General features: G+C 35.8%; 1 protein-coding gene across 10 annotated transcripts in view; it reads left to right on the forward strand.

Annotated features, from left to right (window-relative positions):
• The first annotated feature begins 1,111 nt into the window (after positions 1–1,111).
• Positions 1,112–24,163, forward strand: part of LOC135696110 (tRNA (guanine(26)-N(2))-dimethyltransferase-like) — a 52,815-nt gene continuing 29,763 nt past the window's right edge. For 9 of the 10 annotated variants that reach the window (XM_089112533.1, XM_089112541.1, XM_089112535.1 and 6 more), the window contains exons 1-11: positions 1,112–1,615; positions 7,307–7,538; positions 8,001–8,205; positions 9,582–9,791; positions 10,241–10,432; positions 11,075–11,285; positions 11,671–14,981; positions 16,056–16,312; positions 17,107–17,217; positions 17,763–18,006; positions 18,818–18,931. In XM_089112533.1, coding sequence (XP_088968659.1) covers positions 1,149–1,615; positions 7,307–7,538; positions 8,001–8,205; positions 9,582–9,791; positions 10,241–10,432; positions 11,075–11,285; positions 11,671–11,899 — 1,746 coding nt within the window. In that variant the 5' untranslated portion in view covers positions 1,112–1,148 and the 3' untranslated portion in view covers positions 11,900–14,981; positions 16,056–16,312; positions 17,107–17,217; positions 17,763–18,006; positions 18,818–18,931. Of the gene's footprint in view, positions 1,616–7,306; positions 7,539–8,000; positions 8,206–9,581; positions 9,792–10,240; positions 10,433–11,074; positions 11,286–11,670; positions 14,982–16,055; positions 16,313–16,836; positions 16,961–17,106; positions 17,218–17,762; positions 18,007–18,817; positions 18,932–24,163 lie in introns of all 10 variants that reach the window. The other variant, XM_089112531.1, reaches the window with a different exon arrangement.

Consider the following 24,163-nt stretch of genomic DNA (forward strand, 5'->3'; position numbering starts at 1 on the left):
ATTGTTTCTAGCAACATTTTGTGCAAGAGCCCCCCTTGTTATTTTGATAGCACTTCACCACTGATTTGAAAGTGCGTTTTGTTGCCTTGAGTTGAAAAATATCTGGAGGGTTTAGTTAATGTAATCCTCATTTGGCTAAAGGTGTGGTGCAGACTCCCTAACATTTGATCCTTGCTTTTACCTTTTAAATAAATCTACCTATAGCCTATAGATACCTTACCTAACAGGTGTTTTTGTCTTGGGTCAAGGCTACAGCAAAGCTTTTCAAGTACCCACTGTCTCTAGCATATTTATGGTTTTTCATTTCCCCTTCGCTCTAATATAAGGCCAAGCATAGAAAAATCATTCACTATATCATCATATCGATTTCTCTCTTGAGCAAAAACCAATTTCCTTTATGAGTGCGAGATATTGGTTTTCAAGTCAAATGTAAAAAATAGTTGAGCATTTTCTGATTGACAAAAAAGGCAAATGTGCAAGCATGGATCAACTACACTCTGTGTGGGAAAAGCCAGACAAAACACCAACTACTCCCAGGCATATCTGTTGATAACAAATTTGAAGAATATGGTCAAGATATTCCCTCGATTTAAGACCCCCCTTTGTTACTTAAAGTCTGGGGAGGGGGCCTATTAAGTCTCACGTAGTGGAAAATGAAAAGTTTTTTGAGTACCTAAATCTGAACAATGATCTTGGGTGTACTTAAAACTTCGTGCGAGTTTCCCACAGATGGTAATTCTTTATCTAAACTTGACGAATTATTGGTAAAAAATGAAATATCTAATTGTTCAAAAAATTACTTGAAGAGTATTACTTCATCGAAAAGGTACCCTCATACGGTAAAATTTTAAGGATATACAGTGCCGTCGGAACGAAATTCATATTGGGGGGGGGGGCTGCCCATTGTTTTCCTTCTCATTCAGTACACTGTTATAAAGGAAACATACTACAGTTTGACAATTATTGGGAGGGCTCCAGCCCCCCCCCCAAGCCCTCCAGGTTCCGACAGGCCTGATATAACAAAACCCGGACAAAACGTCTGTAGGTACTGTTGTGTCACAAATTTTTGAAGATTAGTTTTGTCTATTCTGATTTTCTGAAGGGTCAATAAACCGCCTCGTTCTCAATAAGGCATATGAGCAGAGAAAATGGCGGCCACGAGGAATGATGATGAAGACAGGACTTGGGTAGAAGTTAAAGAAGGACGGGCAGCAGTTCTATACCCAGCTTCGGAATCAGTATTTTACAACCCAGTGCAGCAGTTCAATAGAGATTTGAGCATTCTTGCGATTAAAGAATTCATTTCGATTTATTGCAAAGAATGGGAGGAAAAGGAAAAGACAAAACAAAGTAGACATACGAAAAGCTCTCATAATGAAATGTTACAAGAACAGCAAAGCAGCGAAGGTATGGAAGCTACTCATAGACCAAAAATACGTGTGATGGAAGGGCTTGCAGCTACAGGACTGCGGTCGATAAGGTATGCACTGGAAATAGATGGCATTGGAGAGATCGTAGCTAACGATATAAGCAAAGCTGCTGTGGAAAATATAGAGCGAAATGTAGGGCATAATAAAGTTGACAGCATAATCAAGCCAAGCCTTAATGACGCAGGGTAAGTGGACAGCAATACTATATTGATTTGACTATAGTGCTGGTTAAAAAACCTTTCTTAACTTGGATCATATCCAGAGTTTATTTAAGAGAGGTTCTTTAGAGTTATATAGTTATAACAAGGGTGTTTATTCAAGGGCCAGGCTGGGTAACTTGCACATGCTTGCAGCTACACGCGACCCACATTATTAATCAAGTCATGTATATTATGCTTTAGCCATATAAAATACATACCCATAGTGAGTTGATTGCTGCTGAAATGCCTTGGTTCTCAGGTTGCTGTGTGCTGTTGCTTGCAGTCATTGTCAAATTGGTCATACTCTACATAAAAGCATCTTTGAATAATATGTTTATTTAAGTATGCTAAATTCCTGTTGACTCACTCAATAATTCTTTGTATGTAAACACACAATTTACATTCTTACTTTGAATTTTAAAACTTTTCAGGTATGTTGCTGGAGGTAAGTCTTTCACCATAAATTCCTGATACAAAAATGGGGAGCTATGTTTCCTTTTTCCTCCCACTTACTTACTGTAAAAAATAAAACTCTGCATTCCTGGCATTTCCCACCATGTTCAATCTCATGTTGTAGAATAGTCTTATATATATGAACATTACTGCTTGCAGCTCAAATGCTTAGGCTTGCAGTTTGCAGCTAAACGTAGGGGGTGGCAGTAGTTAGGGTGTAACTTTGAAAGCAATTTTACACCAACTTTAATCTAATCCATTTGATTTATGTAGACATTTTAAAATTTTTTGTTGGGAAGGAACCATTTTTGGTCTGAAGGGGCCTAAAAATGTGATTTTGCTTTTCTGGGGTCAGCAACAGCCTTGTAACGAGTCTGTTCTTACTTGTGTATGCTGATAACTTGAATATAAAAACAAACAGTTTTAAAGTATTTCCACTATCTGGGCCAGGCCAAATCAGCCCAAATAGTCCAAAAAAGATGCCAATATTGGTCAAAATAGTGAAAACTCTTCAAAACTTATGTTATTACCTTGCATCTGAAGTTTACCTTCCATCAACAGTGTTTAACCAAAGTCTATCGTATGACAAATCAAAAATTCCCTGCAGCCATTCTTAATCTAAACTAATTGAATATGCTTGGTGTGTGTTTCTGTTAAGAAATAATCAGTTATGACTGAACAGATACATTCATAGAAACCGAAGTCACAATTAAGTTAAAATCTTCTACAAAACAAGAAAATTTAATTTGAACAATATATTACACTCAGGTATGGCTGAAAAAAAAACAATGTAGTTGATCATGAATTTATAGAAAATGTTTTATTAAAACTTACAAAACCTTTAGCAATGACATTTATGGCTTTTCAAATGAATTTTTTCCTGTCTTCCTTAGTTCTAACTACGTTCAACATAAAATTGTAAATTTGCATTCTTTGCAAGAAGCATTTAGCCTGTTGCTCCATCTCAAAAAATTTCGTTTTTCATTGTTGGGGATGTCACCCAATTTGGTTTGCAAGGTGACAACCAAATTGTATGGTCTACTCACCTATCCTCTACAATCAAGAAAGTCTTTAGAGGTATCAGTATGTTGAAGTTCTCTTAATGTTACCTACCTAAAGAAAACCTCCTGATGCTCTATAGAAGTATTATTTAGCCCTACTTTAGGTATTGTTGGCCTGTTTGGGGATCTTGCACTGCATCTGCCCTTGATAAGTTGCAAAAACTTCAGAACTGAGGCTGCCAGAATCATCACAGCCAGTCCCTATGTAACATCAGCTTTACCTTTAATTGAGACTCTTGGCTGGCTCACTATAAAAGAACTGATTGATTTTGAGACCTGCAAGATGGTCTATAAATCTTTGAAGCCTCTTGCCCCTGATTGCTTGAGAAACCTCTTTCAAAGTGTATCTGAAGCTACTGACCGTCAGCTGAGGAACTCAACATCTAGCTTTAGATTACCTTTACTGAAAAAAGCTACTGGTCAGAAATCGTTTGCTTATGGAGGGGCTAAAGTCTGAAGTTACCTGGTTAGTGGTGTCAAAGCATCATCATCCTTCTGCCCATTTCGAAGGGAGAATAAAACCCAAATATTAAGCAACTAAAACTCAGCTCGTTTTTCTTTATTTTATCTATAATCATTGTCAATAAGATTATTTTATATATTTAGTTGTTGGTAGATTTTATTTTGCATGGCTCCTTGTAAATCAGTATGTTATAATAATGAGTGGATTACCATGGATAAAAGGTTAAAATGAAATGACCTTGTTGATTGTTTGCTAAAGAAATTGCCTGCCTTGGCCTTCCTTTTACTATTTGCTGAAGGGGTCTTCCTCAACCAATTAAACACTTCCTGATATTTTTCACTCGGTGACATTCGTGGTGAAATTCGTTTGGTGCAAGCTTTGTGCAAAACACAACTCAGTGATTCTCCCAGATTTGTGAAAACTGTGATCGAAGCCCACATTGAAGGGACTAATTTCCGGAAGAAATGTACAATTGATCGACACTTCGAAGGTATATCATTTTTTTAATTGTTTATGGCTTTTTATTTTGTTACAGGACCCCTTAGCAATTTCCTATCCTAAATTTGCAGGCTTTTTTACTGTTTTATTTTTTAGTAGGTTCCTCTTCTACACGTTTTTTAGTATAAGAAGGTGGGTTATAATGAAAATAGTGTTTGGCTACTAAAAAAGGTACCTAAGAGTTTTTCAAACCTAAGGAAGTAAATCATTATATTAGTATACAAACATTTCAATAGTGTTTCAACTAAGACTAGAATCTGTGCTGTGCAACCATGGTGATGCAAGGCTTAATTTTATCGAAAATGTTTTACTACAGACATTTATCGATACCCACAAATCATATAAAAAAGGATACTTTTAAGCAAATAGATAAAATTTATTTCATCAGGATTGGAGTACTTACTGATTCATATCAGATTTTGAAATCCCTTGACAAATTTTATTTTCATTCATTTGATTTGAGCTCTTACTATTTCAGGAAACAGACACAAATGGGCTGAGAAAGAAGAACTAAGATTGCCAAAAGGCGAACAATTGGCATTAGTAGGAGCAAGACACGGCGCGGTTCAATAAAGATTTGATGTTACATCAAAACAAAGCATCATAGAGGCATATACAAAAATGTCGAAAACAGCCTTTCAACTGGCCATGAACCCAACTATGCCTTTAAAACAATCAAAGTTGTGGTAAAGTGTCACAGACAGAATGGTGTTGTTCTGGTAGACGGCAGGGGCAACAACAAAGCAGAAAGGAAATATGTTCACTGCATCGCAAATGCTGCACGGGAGATATGCACTACCATATTTGCAAGCCAGCACTCCATGTCCTTGATGACCGATGGGTTCCAAGCCAGAAAAACTGGCACAGAAAAGGAGCTGATTATGGTTGGTGTTTTAAGGAATGGAATTCCTTGCTATTTAGTTTTATCATATAGCTAATGAATAGATATGGCAGTTTTGATGCTGACTCCATTACATTGGGCATAAATAGCCTTTTTAACAATGAACAGAGTTTAATGAAAATGACACTAGAAGCCTACAACATTAAAATGGTTCCAGCTACTGCAGATGAAGTCTTGATGCACTTGTCGCAAAATAGAAACTGGCTGCTCAAAATTCATTGCGCCAATAATCGCACTGAACTGGCTTTAAATCAATGATCAAAGATTCCAGCTTCAATGAATGTGATGAACATTATATTCCAAAGCCATATATTCATTGCTTAAAAGAACTTTGGAAAATTTAACCATAGTGTTCATTCTGCATACAAAAATGGGGATTGATGCACACAAAAAACTCCCGAAACTTCATGGAACCTGGTTCATAAACCATCAACATAAAGGCATATAGATTTTTCTTAACATGTAGCCCATGCCTTGTGACAGCATTCGTGAACGCCTTGACAGATCAAGAAGAGAAAGCAGAGACAAAAGCCATGATCAAAGGTTTGCTTGAAATACTACCATCATACAGGTTCTTTTGCAAGTTTGCAAGATATGTGGATATTCTGCATGCTGCATGCAGGCCCATCATCATTATCTTGTGAAGGGGAAGGTGTCATGCTCTATGAAATTTCGGAATCTATAGAGAAAACAATGTTTGAGCTAGATGGTCTGGAAGAGAATGCAGGAACTGATGAAGAACTTTTGAACAGCCATCTTGCCAGATTCGAAGCAAAGCAAGAAGCGAACAAATGGGAAAGAAGCACAGCAAATGATAGGTATATATATATATACCTTAAGGAGGGTCACAGGAGAAGAAAAGCTGCTAATCGAGAAAATGTTGAAATCCCAATTTCAGGAATGTATTTTTCAAAAGATTCACGCGAACTTGCAGCTGCTGCTAAAAGATCAAATGTTCAAAAATTGAATTCTGTTTTCCAAGCACGGTTCCCGGTAGCAAACAATGAATTGTTCAGATCAGTGAGAATTTTGATCCACAGTATTGGAGGGATGATAATGATTATGGCATACTGGAGCTTCGCTGCATTTCAGAAAAATTTTCAGTTCCTCTCTCTATCAGCAGCAGGTATCAGTGAGAAGAATCTTTTCACTGAATTGAGACATTTTCGTAGTTTTGCTATCTTTTCAAAGGGCCTAAAAAATTATGGTATCGTGTCTTAAATTTTCGAAGATTTCCTAATCTCCTAATCCATGTCTCACAATCGAGCTGCTGACATGTATTGCAGGCTCAAATTCAACAGTTGAAAGAGCATTCGGTTTGTGGACTCTTCTTCTTAGCGGTCGTCGATTGACCATGCACCACTGCACGATGGAAGATCTTATGATTACAAAGGCAAATGACAAAATTTGGTTCGGGTCAGAACGCAAGGGAATAATCAGCCGTGCCATTGAAATGTATTTGGAAGGTGCAGCTCGTAAGTTCCGAGGAAGATGTAGATGTAGGACGAAGGTGTGTGGAAGAAGTTGTGTAAAAGTAGAACATGATTGCCCGAAGATGCCAAACGAACTAATTGAGAGGTTAACAAGTTTAACGGACTTGTACGAGCTGCTAAGAGTTTTTAAAAGAAATTCGTATTTATCTTTATTGCGTTTTATCCAGCAAAAGAAGATCTGTGGAAGAAGTTGTTTCTGATAGTGAATCAGAATCGGTTAAGAGCATCGAATTTTCTTGTGATGAAGAACTGTAGATCCAATAATATAATATGCCATTAGTTGCTGAAAATGTTATTTTTCTGTTTTTAAAAGCTTCTTATTTTAGTCAAAATATGTGTGTTTCGTCTTTACATATGCTTCGAAGCATTTGCAAACCAGTTTTATGTATTGTAGCAATCGCCCACCTGACACCAAGAAGGAGGACGATATATCGCTTGCCTACTCAATTCTAATTACCAGGCCTGCTTATTCAGATTCGGCCATGAATTTTTAGAATTAAAATGTTTATCTCTTTATTCCATTTTACAACAGTTTAATGACCCCCATTAAGCTTTTTTCCTTGCAACTTTTTTGATACTTTAGTTACTAGCAATTTTTCTTTTATACGTTTATTTCTTTTATATTTTGAACATAGTTTGAACAATATTTCCCAAACTATATTCTATTTTAAACCTTGTTTGCTAATTTATTAGCTTATCGTATGCCTCATTAAACTAGGCATGTGATTTTTCATCCATCTGCTAGAATACACATGACCAGTCATTATTATTCACTTTTAACAGATAGCTTTGTTTTAATATTTCCAGACTCCTCATGTACCAAAACAAGTTCCCACTTTCAAAGAGGTTCCAGGTAATTGACTTAGATCCTTATGGTTCACCTGCATCATTTCTTGATGGAGCTGTACAAGCAGTTGATGATGGTGGCCTTCTTTGTATAACATGCACTGACATGGCTGGGCTCTGTGGCAATCATGGAGAAGCATCATTTGCAAAATATGGTGCAATGCCATTAAAATCAAAGTGCTGCCACGAAATGGTTAGTAGCACAACCTTAAAGTTACATTTGAATATCCCTTCTTACCCAAAGGATGTCCATTTCAGGCACTGCAAAGAAAGTGGGCTGGAGGGCTTTTTTAGACCCCCATTTTTCTCAACGCTCCACGGTGCCTGCACTTTCAAGCCAAGGGTCACACGATCAATAAACACCGTTTCTAACTTCAAGATGCCTTTTTATGAAGTTTGTTTACTGAAAGTCCTTAAAAAAATCATTTGGTTTCAAATTTATTTTCAATGTGTTTTGCATATTCCTTGTAGCGATATTGGTTGATTTTTGTGAATATTAAACACGTAACAGTAACACGTAACCGTTTTAGTGACAGTAATTTCACTTTCTCTGAAGACAAACTGGCATATTTTTTGTGTTCTAAGAAAAGAATACTAGGAGATAAATTAATTTTTTGAGTTATGTATGATTTGGGTTTTGTTTATATCCTTCCAGGCCCTGAGGATTGTTTTAGGATCAATTGAAGCCCATGCTGGAAGATATAAAAGGTATATGATGCCTCTGCTCTCTGTAAGTGCTGACTTCTACGTTAGAGTCTTTGTCAGGATAACAACAAGTGCCAGCGAGGTAAAGAGATCAGCCAGCAAAAAGTCATATGTCTTCCAATGTGTTGGCTGTGACAGTTTTCACCTTCAGCCAGGTTTGTTTGCATTTTTGCAAGTTTTGGAATCATTTCCCTATTAACACTTTTACAAGCTATTTAGCAGCTAAGTATGATTTATAGGCAGGGGCAGAGGTGGAAAAAATTTTCTTCTTTCTGGGAACCTAAGAATCTGGCTCAAAACTTTCTGCAAGATTTAGGGGGTAGACAAATAAACTTTCTGTTTGTGCCTATATCTCTATACTTGGTTGATGTATAAAAGAGGGCAAACTTAGTTTTAAGAAGTATGATACTTCTCATTTGAATGCTCAATCTGTTTTTATTTTGATGCTTAATTTGTTTTTTTTTCTCTCGAAGTATTTCTATAGAAGGTTAAATCGAATGCATAAAATTATCAGGCAATCAACTTCTTAACATAATCAGTGTTATTTAACATCGGAGATCTTGACTATTGTTCCAAAACTGTCATTCTCAACATATTAGATATGCCTTTATTTAATGCATAAATCCACATAAGAAAGAAATCAACTTTAACTAGAAAATGATTCATTCAATCAATCATCATGATGGAAAATCAAAAGTAAATTCCATGCAAAAATCTCCAAACATAGTTTCAGAAGAGTTAGGGCAAAATCATTATGAATTGTATGGTGCAATTTATGGAGAAGGCTTTGCCTAATCTTTTGACAAATGTGAAGCAATATGTGGTTGAAATGGATTCCTAGCATGCAACAAATAATTTAACCAAGCATATTAACTTATGATCAATGCTGCTCACACCATGGTGTCAGAAATATTTTCTGTGAAAGTAGGTTCCAGTCCCTATATTATTCTCAGTCTTAATCATGGTTTGTCTTGAAAGCTCAGCTGCTAAAAAAATTCTGATCGTGAGTGGCTGAGATTTCTGTGAGATGGCGAATGTAAATAATGTGCACCAAGAATTTCTTTCCAATGAAAAGAGACTAATTCCCACAGTCCTTTGGCAGCTCAAATTTAGCTGCTCACAGGCGAGTTGAAAATAATACTTTCTGTTAATTTGACTTAACATTTGTCACCAGATTTTTACATTTACTTTAACACTTCAAAAATTTTCTGTGAAACTTTCTGCTACATTTTTATCTAGAAAAATTTCTGGGAACTATGTTCCCAGGTTCCGATACTTTTTCCACCTCTGGGCAGGGGAGATATTTATTTTTATTAGTTTAATTAGTTGCCTGCTGATTGCAATGAGCATAAAACTTGGAGTTGCAAACCACCCTGTTCTTTTGAATATGCCACTAGCCGCCCTTTCCTTTTTTGTCTAAAAGCTGCGGCTGTATTTACAAATTTAGGAAAGTTCTGTTTTTTAATAAATACGACAGTAAAATTCTATAATGGCAATAGAAATTCTCATGTTGTTGAAATCTTAATTTCAGTTGGCAAAAGAATTGAAGAAGGGAACAAGAAAAAGTACAATCCGGGCACAGGTCCTGTTGTTGGAGAAAGCTGCAAAGAGTGTGGTCAAAGATTTCAGATTGGCGGACCTATTTGGTCCGAGCCGATGCATGACAAAAAATTTGTAGAATCTCTGCTCGAACGGTTATCTAACGAAAATGAACTATATGGAACATCGCAAAGAATGAAAGGTGTGTATTGGTATTTTATTTTAGATTGCAGAGTTAAATTTTTGAATATATTCAAAGATTCATGAAGCTTAAGGTTAGCTAGTTATGGGCATATTAATTTGCTATGCTCGTAAAGAGAATTAGAACTTTTGTAAAGACACCGCAGTCCTCTTAACTGTTTCTTTTTCGAATATGTCAAATCTTAGTTAAATCTTCATGTTGATATAATGTGATCAGTATAAATGTGATCATTTAAGCCAAAAAATGGATAAATTTGGGCTTCCATCAAATATCTTACAGATTCTAACATGCATAAGACAAGACAATTCACTGTTGACAATGCTATTGCCCCAATCACAATCTGATGCCACAGTGATTGAACTAAGACATAATAATTTGATGTCTTTGACTAGATAGGGGAATAAGATTTCGCAAATTTTCATGTGAAATCGGAGTAAATGTTTTTACAGGAACTTTGACGGTGGTGTCTGAGGAACTGGAAGACGCGCCACTGTACTATGTTATCGACAAATTAGCGAACGTGATTCACTGCTGCGTACCATCAATGCTTCAGTTCAGATCGGCTTTGATCAATCTTGGATACCAGGTTTCCTCAACTCATGCAAACAGCAATGGGGTGAAAACGGACGCACCACCTTCAGGTTGGTTTTTCAGGATTTCATATTCAATTTTTGATCAATCCTCCGTCCGCTCTTCATGGAAAAGTAATAATGCCATATTAAGATGGTCATTGGAGCATGTTTTGTGCCTCTAGAATCGATGACATTATAATATAATCTTAATATAATACAAGAATCAAGGGAGACAAGGGTGTGTGTCAGGCACTTCAGAATTTAAAAGACTGGTTTTAAGTTTTCGAATCCATCTAAAATAATAGCAGATTCAAGATAAACCGTTGCCGGCCATGACAGGTTGTGGCTGAAATCATGGGACGATCTGCAAATCATTGCAGAAAAGGAGCTGCGATAAAAGGGCTGTCGGATTTATAGAAACGAAAACAATGACAGAATCTTGTTCCGTTTGCCAAAATATATGTTTTGAAGTATATTAATTGGTCGGCAAAAAGACTGAGATATCATCTTTGATTCGCTTTGTTAAATATTTTAGTCATGTAAATTGATCTTTTGTCTTTCTATGGAGAAAATACTATTTACAATTTGAACAAAACTTTTGTTTTTATCTATACTTTTCTACTCTTTATTTTTGACAGTTTAACCTCTGTAGATTGTCATAAAAGTATCTTTTCTATATCAATGACTAAAAAAGGATGACCTTTTTTCTAGTAATTTGGGACATTCTAAGATGCTGGGAGAAGGAGCACCCGGTTTCTGAAAAAACAAAGACTGCGCAGTCACCTGCAGCAGCAATTTTGTCAAAGCCACCAAAAATAGAGGCATCGTTTGTTGTGGTAGAGGAAGCAAATCCTAAATCAAGAAAAATGAAAATTTCCAGGTTCCCAGAAAACCCACTGCCTGATTGGGGGCCCAAAGCCAGGTTAGTTTGTCACTTATTCGAATTGTTTTTATCTTTGGTTCTTGGAATTACAATGTTGCTTGTTAATAGGCATTGAACTATTGAGCGTAAAAGGTTTTTTAAAACGTCATATCTTATTCATTATAATTAGCGTCATTATATTTTTTCATCGTAGTCTTTATAATTGTCATCATGATCTTCGTCATAAGAACCATACTTTGTCATCATCAACATAAATTTCATTATCGTAATCGATCATAATCATAATCATGATCGATATAATCATTGAGAACATCTTAATTAAGTATAACCTTACCATCGTCAACATATTCGATATTATCAGCATCATGATCATTGTCCATAATGTGATATTTATTCATAACCACCCCTAATAATTGAATGACAGGGCCAAAGGATCAACAAAATTTCAGTCATTGTCTGAGAAAAGAAAACAGCTTCAAGGAAAGAAAACAAAGAGGAAAGAATTGTCAAGTCATCCATTAACTAAAGATTTTCCATGCAAAAGACATAAACAAGGGCTCTGTGAATTCTCTTCTGAAGACTGTAGATACCTTCACAAAGAAGAATCGACCATTATGGCTGGATCCCCAGAGAATGCTACAACGGAGAAGTGAAACCATTGTCTTTAACATAGGATATCAGCGCATCAAATTCTGTATAGAATCTGTGAAATTGGGAAGTAATAGCCAACAATTCATTTTTAGAAATTGGGTTCCAAAAGTAGCTGATGCATTCATCTTTGCATCCCATATTTCTTCCTGAAAGAAAAAAACGTGGTCTTTAATATCGGTTTTTGAATTGTTAGTACTTGACTGATCTTTCGGCGAGGTAAAATTATATCTGACTTTTTTTTATATCAAAATCTTTTTTCTCGAAGAAACAAATTATTTAGTTGTACACCCTTTTGTTACGCAAAAAAGCAATGATCACAAAAGCACAAAACTTTTTCCAAGTAAATTCTAAAACTATCAAAATCACAGAATTTTAAATCTTGTTCCAATTTATTTTCCACGAGATACCATCTAACTGTAGAACAAGAGATATTATGCAAGATACGCGAGGTGTTATATAAGATATTTCTTTAAAGATATCATCGACATTCAACTTAAGTTAAAGATATTGAGTTTTTATGTGCAAAAGAATTCCTTCTATCACAAATGTAAACCGTTTTACCCTATTGGCATGAAAAATAGTCTATTTTCAAGGCTCAAAAAATAAGCAAACGGGTGTAGGATAGAACTTAAAGATGAAGCTGTCGTGAGTGAAAAATATAGTAATAAGTACGACATGGTACGGTTAAACCACCAAAAAAAGAAAGCAGCAATGCAGTTTGAGGATAGAAACATGGAAAATACCTAACTTCATGCCTATTTCCTCCCCTCATACTTTTCTTCAGCCCATAAAACTTCATTATCTTAGGAGATATAGAGCCAATGAAATTTAAACATTTAGAAAAAAATATTGCTCAAGCACGACTAGCATATCAATTTTTCACAAAGGCCTATACTCCATGACGAAAATGTGTTTGACGAAAAAAATGCCTTCGGGATATTTTTAGGGAAACATTTCCGCAGAGGAATAATTTAAACTGGCAAAATTTTTACAACAAAGACAGTCTCATTGAGTATTGCCTCTTTAAAAATGTTTTGATTGACTCCAAATCATAAGGTATTTAGATTCGAAATGTTCGTACGTACTTGTCCGCTCGTACGCAGCTTTTTCGACTTGCGTATGACATTGTACATCCTCTGAAAAAAACTTAAGCCCTGCAGTTTTGAAGTCAGTCAAAACCAATTCAATATGACCAGAAACTGCAAGAAATCAACAGAGATTTGCAGAGGCCGGTTTTAAGAAAAAACAGCAACTTTCCATTTAATGCCAATTTTTTGTAAAAACGAAGTCTTTAGGCGTGCAAAAATGGTCAAGTTTTTGAGGTATTTTTCTCCAAAATTGCAATATGATCAGAGATTTATAAGGATTGGCAATGGAAGCTGTTCTTATGAAGAATTTATGACTCTTAAGGACACTCGATTTTTTGCGAAGAAAGCACGACTCTAGGCTTGCAAACATGGTCATATTTTGGAGGGGATTTTTTCTCCAAAAGCAGACAGAATCGTTACAATATAATAAACAACCAGAAATCAATAAGGATTGGCAATGGACGCAGTCTTCTGTTTACCACTTTTTATGTCCGTCAATTTTGAAGGGGAATTTGTTGTTGCAAAATTAGACAGAACCCATTTGATGTGATAAAACCGCTTGAAATCAATGTAGATTGTGAGACGAAGCTGTTTTAAGGAGAATTGGCGACATATAATGACTACTGATTTTTCTAAGAAAGCAAGTGTAGTTTCGTGCAAAAATTGTCAAATTTTTGAGATGATTTTCTGGCACCAATATTAGACAGAATCGATTCGATGTGAACTTAAGCCACTGCAAATAAAGTTAGATTGGTAGAGGCGACTGTTTTTTTGGAGAGTTGATTACTTTAAATGACTATCGATTTTTCTTAAAAAGCAAATCTATAGGGTTGCAAAATTTGTCAAATATTTTAGGGGAATATATTCTCCAATGTAAGACAGAATTGATTTAATACTGCCAGAAGCTACTGGACGACAAGACTTTTAGGGTTGTCGTTTTTATGACGAATTGACGACATTATGTATCTAAATGTTTGTTGGCTTGCAATAATTTTCATAATTTTTCGTGGAGTTTCAAAGATGGTCAAATTGTGGAGGTGATTTTTTGCACCAATTTGATGGAATCGTTTTCAAGATGCTCGAGAACTACCAGAAATCAGTAAAGATTGGCAGTAGAAGTTGCTATTATGAAGAAAAGGCATCTTTTTTGACAGTCTAGTAGCATTTGGAATTACGTTTTGCAATGCCAGTGAAATGAGAATTCTGCTCACAACGAGAATCTAATCAAGTGCCAGGTTAGTCAGTTACTTCGTCTGTAAGTTATTTTGTAGGTTATTGTTTTGAAAACGACTATATATGTCAGCCAAATAGGTATTAAAACTTAGTTGTTAAAAAAGGATTTGAATTGTTGAGGGAAGTTCTATTTATTGAAGATAATTTTGTCAGTTTGTTGTGTTTCTCAATTTTAAACTCTCTACTGATCTGTTAGACTTAATTTTATGCCTTGTTGTTGCTACGTCATCAGAATGTTACAACTACTTGTACATAATGATTAAGATTAGAAATGCATCCTTCCTTTGGGGATTAAACCATTTCTAATGACGAAATACCTACTGCTTGCTTTTTACCAGTTTCTTGTGAAAGTACTAAAGAAGAAATCTATTATTTAGATTATGCTCATTTGTGATTTTCAACTGATATGAGTCTCCGAGATATTTATCGTTGTTCCTAAGCTGTTTTGATATTGGGCTTGCTTGATATGTTATTTCTTTGGCTTATAGCACAGCTCACCCATTTGTTATCTCTATTGCAAACATCAAGCACAATCTTCACGTCTTGGTCAAGCTCAGAAGCAACTGACAACAAAAGTTGAAGCTGTTATTTCTAATGTCAGCGATACAAAATAATGAGGATCGCTAGTCAAATGGGTCAGCCATTTGCACGAATCAGAATCTACAAGACCTAAAGTAATGGAAAATGGAAGCAAGAATATAGACTCGTACAACATCCGTTTTATGTCTCTGAAGAAGTGCAGAAGGAACCCGTCAAACGAAAGGTAGGCTATATGTTTTCCCACTAACACATAAACATTCATAAACGGCAGACGCAATTCAGCCAGGATAAAACGATTGTATAGATAGAAAATTCTGAAATTAGAGAGCTCCAGAATGTAAAATTTGTTTCCATAGCATTTACTTCTCAAATTGATTAGAATATGAGTTTTATGTGCAAAGTTGTTGAAACAACTTAAAAGGGTGGTAGGTCAAATAATGCTAAATGCGGCTACGCTGTATTTTTTGGTGTCGCTGTATTTGTCTTCAAATCTAAACAGGGTTTTGATAGCCTGCTTGACACCACTGCAACTACCAGATTACTGGAATCCAACCAGTTGCTTTTAAAATGTCAGAAGCTTTGCGAAGCAAGGAGAGAGGGGACGATTACTGAACCAAGGACTGAAAGTACTTGCTTTTCAATTCGCTTTGAAATATAATGCTAACAGATTGGTAGTTCGAATTATGATAGAAATTGTTCTCACAGACATACCTTGAAAGTATTCCATTACTGTCCATCTCCTATGATGTTCTACATATAAAAACGCCACAAGCTTCCCTACCACCGTTGTTGTTTTGTATATCAGTTGAAGCAAATGTCCAGTCTTGATGAATACGCATCATTCATTTTTATGCAGAAATCTCTGGCACATGTGATTCTACTTCAAATCATTTATTCACATAACACATATTCTACGCATGTTAGCTTAAATATATATTTTTCATAAAGATGTGGTAGATTCTAAATCCCAGATTTTATGCTTTAATTATAATATATTTCTTTTTTCGCTTCCTTTTTATACTTTTTCGTCACAAACAGAAGTAAAATACTGAACCTTGCATGTTGTGTGGAATTTGATCAATTATTTACCTGCTTTTGTAGCCACTGAACAATTTTTGTTTTTGTCTAATGTCAGCTAGTTGAAAAGGAATGAATAATTTCGGTTCCTTTTTAGTGACCCTGCAGTCAGTAAAATCAGTCTTTCATTATAAAACAATCCTGCTTTTTGGTAATACTGGTATTTTTGGTATATTGTATTACAGTCTCTAATACTTATATCTCTGTGTTTGACTCGCAGAAAACAGATGTTGAAATTCAGTTTGCAGTCATCGTGATCATCCGTTCGCACGAATGCATATCTCTAGAGCTTGAAATCCAAAAATCTAATGGATGTTATTTCAAACTTGAACCAAAAGCAGGATGTCATGAGCACAGTTAAGCAGGGTCTTAAAAATACAGACGAGGAACGTTCTCATGGACTTGGCAGAGTCTTTAAAAAATATCTTCGACTCTTGTGAATTTATGCAAGCAAAACGCCGGAGGAACTAGGAAAAGGTAACAAGTTAGAAATTATGTAAATCAATTTTCAAAGGCATTTTGAAATGTGCGCGGTCTTTTTTCTTTGGCGGGCACTAATCTCTGCAATCATGATTGACTCAAGTACCTACATCTTTTGCAGTTACTTACAACTGTTTTGTTGTTAATCTTGTTGAAAGTGATCTAAAACTACTGCGAACCAATTGATTTACTCTCTGGCTCAGCATACTCGTCGTGTTATAGTGTAACCACGCTTTTTACTATTGGAGTTATTGATAATCTTATTATAGGTGTGGATATCAGTTGATATATACAAGATGACAAGTATAATTCTCTTAATAGCAATGGAAAAAAATTACCTAAATTGATTTGTCTTGCCTAATTATTTTTTCGATTTCCGCTTGTTATTCCAAATGTCCCATGTTTTCTTTTAAAAATTAAATTCCTCTTAAATGGATGTTTCCCCAGATAAAACCATTCAATTTTTGAAAGCTCACTTTGAATCCATTTTCTTCTTTTCTCTCTTACGTCCCTTTTTTCAGATGAATAATTTTGATTGCTAAAAGAAGAAATTTTCTTGTCCAGTTCCTCTTTGCGTCAGCATCTGAAATCTTTAAGAGGGGTAATGGATTCGGTTGCACAAGATTTAAACTTTCAAGAGGCAAGGTGATTAAAAAATTCATCATACGAACCTTCCTTCCTCCTTTAAAGACTGCTAATAAAATGATGGTCTGTGTTTCTACTCATTCCAATGCCAAACTTTCTTATACTTCGTAAGATCCAATCGTTTATTCGTTGTTTGCATATTTTAGGGATCTTGAGGAAAGCTGGCTATCGGCTGCATTTTTGTTGGCAGAAAAGTACGATTTGCGACAATGAGAAGCTCTTTATGCACATGTAAAGTTCCTTTTGACTGACAGTGGGTAAGTACGATATCACCGCAAATGAGACTCCATTCACATGCTGTCCACACATGTGTATATAGATCGATAATTTACTACTTCTAAATATTGTTCAAGATTTGTTGATACTTGCAGTTTGTAAAGGTCATGTCGTAAATGTGCCGATGTCTTAAATTATGTTGTAAATATTTCCTTTCTTGTTACATTGAATTCAAAGTGACTGCAGCAGAAATGAGCCGGATGTCTGTTTGCGGCCTTAGATTCCAATTCCACTAATTTTTCAATAATTTTCCTCTTGCATTATCTTGAGTGTAGCCATTCATCGTATTTAGATGTAAAGCAGTTTGTTTTTGGTACATGGCTATTTTATAGGTCTACATTGTTATTAAAATTGGTTAATAAAGAAAGCTTATTGACCATAAACTTACCATGCGTATTTTAGAAATGGTTTGCGTGTTATTAACTTAGAGACCATTGTGAAAGAAGAAGCTTATGATAGCATTCAATTCAATATATTAATACAATTCATTTGCGAGAGGCATTTACTTGCATCTCCTTGTTACTAGCTTAGAGGTAAAAGATATACAAACGTGTTTTAAGACACTGGGTGTTGTCACTAGAGAATAGAGGCAAGAGAATAGTGCAGAGTTCCTGTGGAGAATGAAACTTTACGTTGTCTACGCTATTCCAAGAAGGAATCTTCGCGCATCAGTGGGAAGAACCGTGTACCTCTGCCTGTTTTATCCAGTTCCATTCATCAATATCGCGGTGATCAAGCATCCATAACGGTGATGCAAACTTTATTTTCAGGTACCAAATTTTATCGAATTTTCAATGACAATTCCTACTCTATTGCTTGCCTTGAAAAGAAGATCAAGATATTTATGCTTGATATTATAGACTAGAAACTAATTTATTCTATAAGCAAGATAGTTGTTTTAGAAATTGCTACAGTCTATAGAATGCAATACTATCATTTGTGATGAGGTTTATTGCAGATCTTTGAGGCTTATAGTATCTTTCTAAATTTATTTAAATCTGGTGTTATAAATAACGAATGGCCTGTCGTATTGAGAGACATATTTGATGCCCTCAAATTCAATTTTCAATAGTCATTGTCACTTGTTGATTTTTCTCTTTTAAATGTAACTTGGATAGTGAACAGTCTTAATTTTTAAGGAATATTTTTCACTATAATTTGATTTTATGATAGAATAATCAATTCATCCTCAATTCTTGTTTTTGTGTCGTAGATTCACATCCTAATGAAATAGCATTCATATATTGCAAGATGATTTATTGTTAAGTTAACTTTGCTATTTTTGTTGTTGAATTTTTGCAATCTGAACAGACGTTTTGCATTAATAAAACATCAATTCTACCTATCTCACGAGGACTCTGATATTAATGTATTTCTTTAGCTTGAATACGATTTTAGCTCTATTCATTTTTAGCTCTTTGAATCATTTGTATTGTATTTGATATTACTTTAATATTGCCTTTATTAATCAAAATTATATTTTTGGGCTGGGCTGGATCATAAAAGCTTTGTTCAAGCGTCTAATCTGTTGATACAGTGACAACTGTTTCAGTTAAGGAAAATATTTATTTTATTTCCAAGCTGATACCAAAAGTCAACGCTGGACTGGAAGGCCAGAATCCATCGGGGAAAATGTTTGCTACATATGCTACTAAATTATCATGGGAAGATAACAAGAAGAAGGAAAAATCCAAGGTGAAATGAATTAAGAACTCTTTGAAAACTCCCTCTGACTTAATAATGATTATCTTTTATTTGAATATAACCTTTACTTTTGTGTTCCGTAACATTAAATATAGTACAAAAGGCATAACAACAACTCATTATTAAATAATAAAAATAGAAGCTAAGTAAAATTATACAGACAGAAAACGATAAAATTTTCCTCTGATTATGATATAGTAGCACGAAAGCCTCAATATCACCCGACCTTTCTCTGGTAATGTACACCAAACGTCTGATGAAAGTACAGCCTTGTCACTATTGGATCTATTGAAATGCTTTGAAAACCATCACCAATTACCTTACCTAACTTTCAAATACCTAGCTTTGAAATGTAACTTTCGAAGAAGAAGAGGGGTAATTTGCAACCTAAATGAAGACAAGTTAACAGGAGCCGATAATGTTACATTAAAATTTCTTAAAATGACAATAGACGTTGGCTCTGAGCCACTAGCTGATATATTGAATAGCTCTCTTTTCGATAAAGCTTTCCCTTTCTTATAAAAATGACTATGGCAATAGACGTTGTCTCTGAGCCACTAGCTGATATATTTAAAAGCTCTCTTTTCGATAAAGCTTTCCCTTTCTTATAAAAGTGGCAATGGCAATAGATGTTGTCTCTCAGCCACTAGCTGATATATTCAATAGCTCTCTTTTCGATAAAGCTTTCCCCTTCTTATAAAAGTGGCAATGGCAATAGACGTTGTCTCTGAGCCACTAGCTGATATATTGAATAGCTCTCTTTTCGATAAAGCTTTCCCCTTCTTATAAAAGTGGCAATGGCAATAGACGTTGTCTCTGAGCCACTAGCTGACATATGTAATAGCTCTCTTTTCGATAAAGCTTTCCCTTTCTTATAAAAATGGCTATGGCAATAGACGTTGTCTCTGAGCCACTAGCTGATATATTGAATAGCTCTCTTTTCGATAAAACTTTCTTTTTCTTATAAAAGTGGCAATGGCAATAGACGTTGTCTCTGAGCCACTAGCTGATATATTGAATAGCTCTCTTTTCGATAAAGCTTTCCCCTTCTTATAAAAATGGCAATGGCAATAGACGTTGTCTCTGAGCCACTAGCTGATATATTCAATAGCTCTCTTTACGATAAAGCTTTCCCCTTCTTATAAAAGTGGCAATGGCAATAGACGTTGTCTCTGAGCCACTAGCTGATATATTGAATAGCTCTCTTTTCGATAAAGCTTTCCCTTTCTTATAAAAGTGGCAATGGCAATAGACGTTGTCTCTGAGCCACTAGCTGATATATTGAATAGCTCTCTTTTCGATAAAGCTTTCCCTTTCTTATAAAAATGGCAATGGCAATAGACGTTGTCTCTGAGCCACTAGCTGATATATTGAATAGCTCTCTTTTCGATAAAACTTTCTTTTTCTTATAAAAGTGGCAATGGCAATAGACGTTGTCTCTGAGCCACTAGCTGATATATTCAATAGCTCTCTTTTCGATAAAGCTTTCCCCTTCTTATAAAAGTGGCAATGGCAATAGACGTTGTCTCTGAGCCACTAGCTGATATATTGAATAGTTCTCTTTTCGATAAAGCTTTCCCTTTCTTATAAAAGTGGCAATGGCAATAGACGTTGTCTCTGAGCCACTAGCTGATATATTGACTAGCTCTCTTTTCGATAAAGCTTTCCCCTTCTTATAAAAATGGCAATGGCAATAGACGTTGTCTCTGAGCCACTAGCTGATATATTGAATAGCTCTCTTTTCGATAAAGCTTTCCCTTTCTTATAAAAATGGCAATGGCAATAGACGTTGTCTCTGAGCCACTAGCTGATATATTGAATAGCTCTCTTTTCGATAAAGCTTTCCCTTTCTTATAAAAATGGCAATGGCAATAGACGTTGTCTCTGAGCCACTAGCTGATATATTGAATAGCTCTCTTTTCGATAAAGCTTTCCCCTTCTTATAAAAGTGGCAATGGCAATAGACGTTGTCTCTGAGCCACTAGCTGATATATTGAATAGCTCTCTTTTCGATAAAGCTTTCCCCTTCTTGTAAAAATGGCAATGGCAATAGACGTTGTCTCTGAGCCACTAGCTGATATATTCAATAGCTCTCTTTTCGATAAAGCTTTCCCCTTCTTGTAAAAATGGCAATGGCAATAGACGTTGTCTCTGAGCCACTAGCTGATATATTGAATAGCTCTCTTTTCGATAAAGCTTTCCCTTTCTTATAAAAATGGCAATGGCAATAGACGTTGTCTCTGAGCCACTAGCTGATATATTGAATAGCTCTCTTTTCGATAAAGCTTTCCCTTTCTTATAAAAATGGCAATGGCAATAGACGTTGTCTCTGAGCCACTAGCTGATATATTGAATAGCTCTCTTTTCGATAAAGCTTTCCCTTTCTTATAAAAGTGGCAATGGCAATAGACGTTGTCTCTGAGCCACTAGCTGATATATTGAATAGCTCTCTTTTCGATAAAGCTTTCCTTTTCTTATAAAAGTGGCAATGGCAATAGACGTTGTCTCTGAGCCACTAGCTGATATATTGAATAGCTCTCTTTTCGATAAAGCTTTCCCCTTCTTGTAAAAATGGCAATGGCAATAGACGTTGTCTCTGAGCCACTAGCTGATATATTGAACAGCTCTCTTTTCGATAAAGCTTTCCCTTTCTTATAAAAATGGCAATGGCAATAGACGTTGTCTCTGAACCACTAGCTGATATATTGAATAGCTCTCTTTTCGATAAAGCTTTCCCCTTCTTCTAAAAATGGCAATGGCAATAGACGTTGTCTCTGAGCCACTAGCTGATATATTGAATAGCTCTCTTTTCGATAAAGCTTTCCCCTTTTTCTAAAAATGGCAATGGCAATAGACGTTGTCTCTGAGCCACTAGCTGATATATTGAATATCTTTTTTTTCGATAAAGCTTTCCCCTTCTTATAAAAGTGGCAATGGCAATAGACGTTGTCTCTGAGCCACTAGCTGATATATTGAATAGCTCTCTTTTCGATAAAGCTTTCCCCTTCTTGTAAAAATGGCAATGGCAATAGACGTTGTCTCTGAGCCACTAGCTGATATATTGAATAGCTCTCTTTTCGATAAAGCTTTCCCCTTCTTGTAAAAATGGCAATGGCAATAGACGTTGTCTCTGAGCCACTAGCTGATATATTGAATAGCTCTCTTTTCGATAAAGCTTTCCCTTTCTTATAAAAATGGCAATGGCAATAGACGTTGTCTCTGAGCCACTAGCTGATATATTGAATAGCTCTCTTTTCGATAAAGCTTTCCCTTTCTTATAAAAATGGCAATGGCAATAGACGTTGTCTCTGAGCCACTAGCTGATATATTGAATAGCTCTCTTTTCGATAAAGCTTTCCCCTTCTTATAAAAGTGGCAATGGCAATAGACGTTGTCTCTGAGCCACTAGCTGATATATTGAATAGCTCTCTTTTCGATAAAGCTTTCCCCTTCTTGTAAAAATGGCAATGGCAATAGACGTTGTCTCTGAGCCACTAGCTGATATATTGAATAGCTCTCTTTTCGATAAAGCTTTCCCTTTCTTATAAAAATGGCAATGGCAATAGACGTTGTCTCTGAGCCACTAGCTGATATATTGAATAGCTCTCTTTTCGATAAAGCTTTCCCCTTCTTATAAAAGTGGCAATGGCAATAGACGTTGTCTCTGAGCCACTAGCTGATATATTGAATAGCTCTCTTTTCGATAAAGCTTTCCCCTTCTTGTAAAAATGGCAATGGCAATAGACGTTGTCTCTGAGCCACTAGCTGATATATTCAATAGCTCTCTTTTCGATAAAGCTTTCCCCTTCTTATAAAAGTGGCAATGGCAATAGACGTTGTCTCTGAGCCACTAGCTGATATATTGAATAGCTCTCTTTTCGATAAAGCTTTCCCCTTCTTGTAAAAATGGCAATGGCAATAGACGTTGTCTCTGAGCCACTAGCTGATATATTGAATAGCTCTCTTTTCGATAAAGCTTTCCCTTTCTTATAAAAGTGGCAATGGCAATAGACGTTGTCTCTGAGCCACTAGCTGATATATTGAATAGCTCTCTTTTCGATAAAGCTTTCCTTTTCTTATAAAAGTGGCAATGGCAATAGACGTTGTCTCTGAGCCACTAGCTGATATATTCAATAGCTCTCTTTTCGATAAAGCTTTCCCCTTCTTGTAAAAATGGCAATGGCAATAGACGTTGTCTCTGAGCCACTAGCTGATATATTGAACAGCTCTCTTTTCGATAAAGCTTTCCCTTTCTTATAAAAATGGCAATGGCAATAGACGTTGTCTCTGAACCACTAGCTGATATATTGAATAGCTCTCTTTTCGATAAAGCTTTCCCCTTCTTCTAAAAATGGCAATGGCAATAGACGTTGTCTCTGAGCCACTAGCTGATATATTGAATAGCTCTCTTTTCGATAAAGCTTTCCCTTTCTTATAAAAATGGCAATGGCAATAGACGTTGTCTCTGAGCCACTAGCTGATATATTGAATAGCTCTCTTTTCGATAAAGCTTTCCCTTTCTTATAAAAGTGGCAATGGCAATAGACGTTGTCTCTGAGCCACTAGCTGATATATTGAATAGCTCTCTTTTCGATAAAGCTTTCCCCTTCTTGTAAAAATGGCAATGGCAATAGACGTTGTCTCTGAGCCACTAGCTGATATATTGAATAGCTCTCTTTTCGATAAAGCTTTCCCTTTCTTTTAAAAATGGCAATGGCAATAGACGTTGTCTCTGAGCCACTAGCTGATATATTGAATAGCTCTCTTTTCGAAAAAGCTTTCCCCTTCTTGTAAAAATGGCAATGGCAATAGACGTTGTCTCTGAGCCACTAGCTGATATATTGAATAGCTCTCTTTTCGATAAAGCTTTCCCCTTTTTCTAAAAATGGCAATGGCAATAGACGTTGTCTCTGAGCCACTAGCTGACATATTGAATAGCTCTCTTTTCGATAAAGCTTTCCCCTTCTTATAAAAATGGCAATGGCAATAGACGTTGTCTCTGAGCCACTAGCTGATATATTGAATAGCTCTCTTTTCGATAAAGCTTTCCTTTTCTTATAAAAGTGGCAATGGCAATAGACGTTGTCTCTGAGCCACTAGCTGATATATTGAATAGCTCTCTTTTCGATAAAGTTTTCCCCTTCTTGTAAAAATGGCAATGGCAATAGACGTTGTCTCTGAGCCACTAGCTGATATATTGAACAGCTCTCTTTTCGATAAAGC

Source organism: Rhopilema esculentum, chromosome 14 (assembly GCF_057945365.1).
Source record: "Rhopilema esculentum isolate cy_ngs chromosome 14, ASM5794536v1, whole genome shotgun sequence".
Taxonomy (NCBI): domain Eukaryota; kingdom Metazoa; phylum Cnidaria; class Scyphozoa; order Rhizostomeae; family Rhizostomatidae; genus Rhopilema; species Rhopilema esculentum.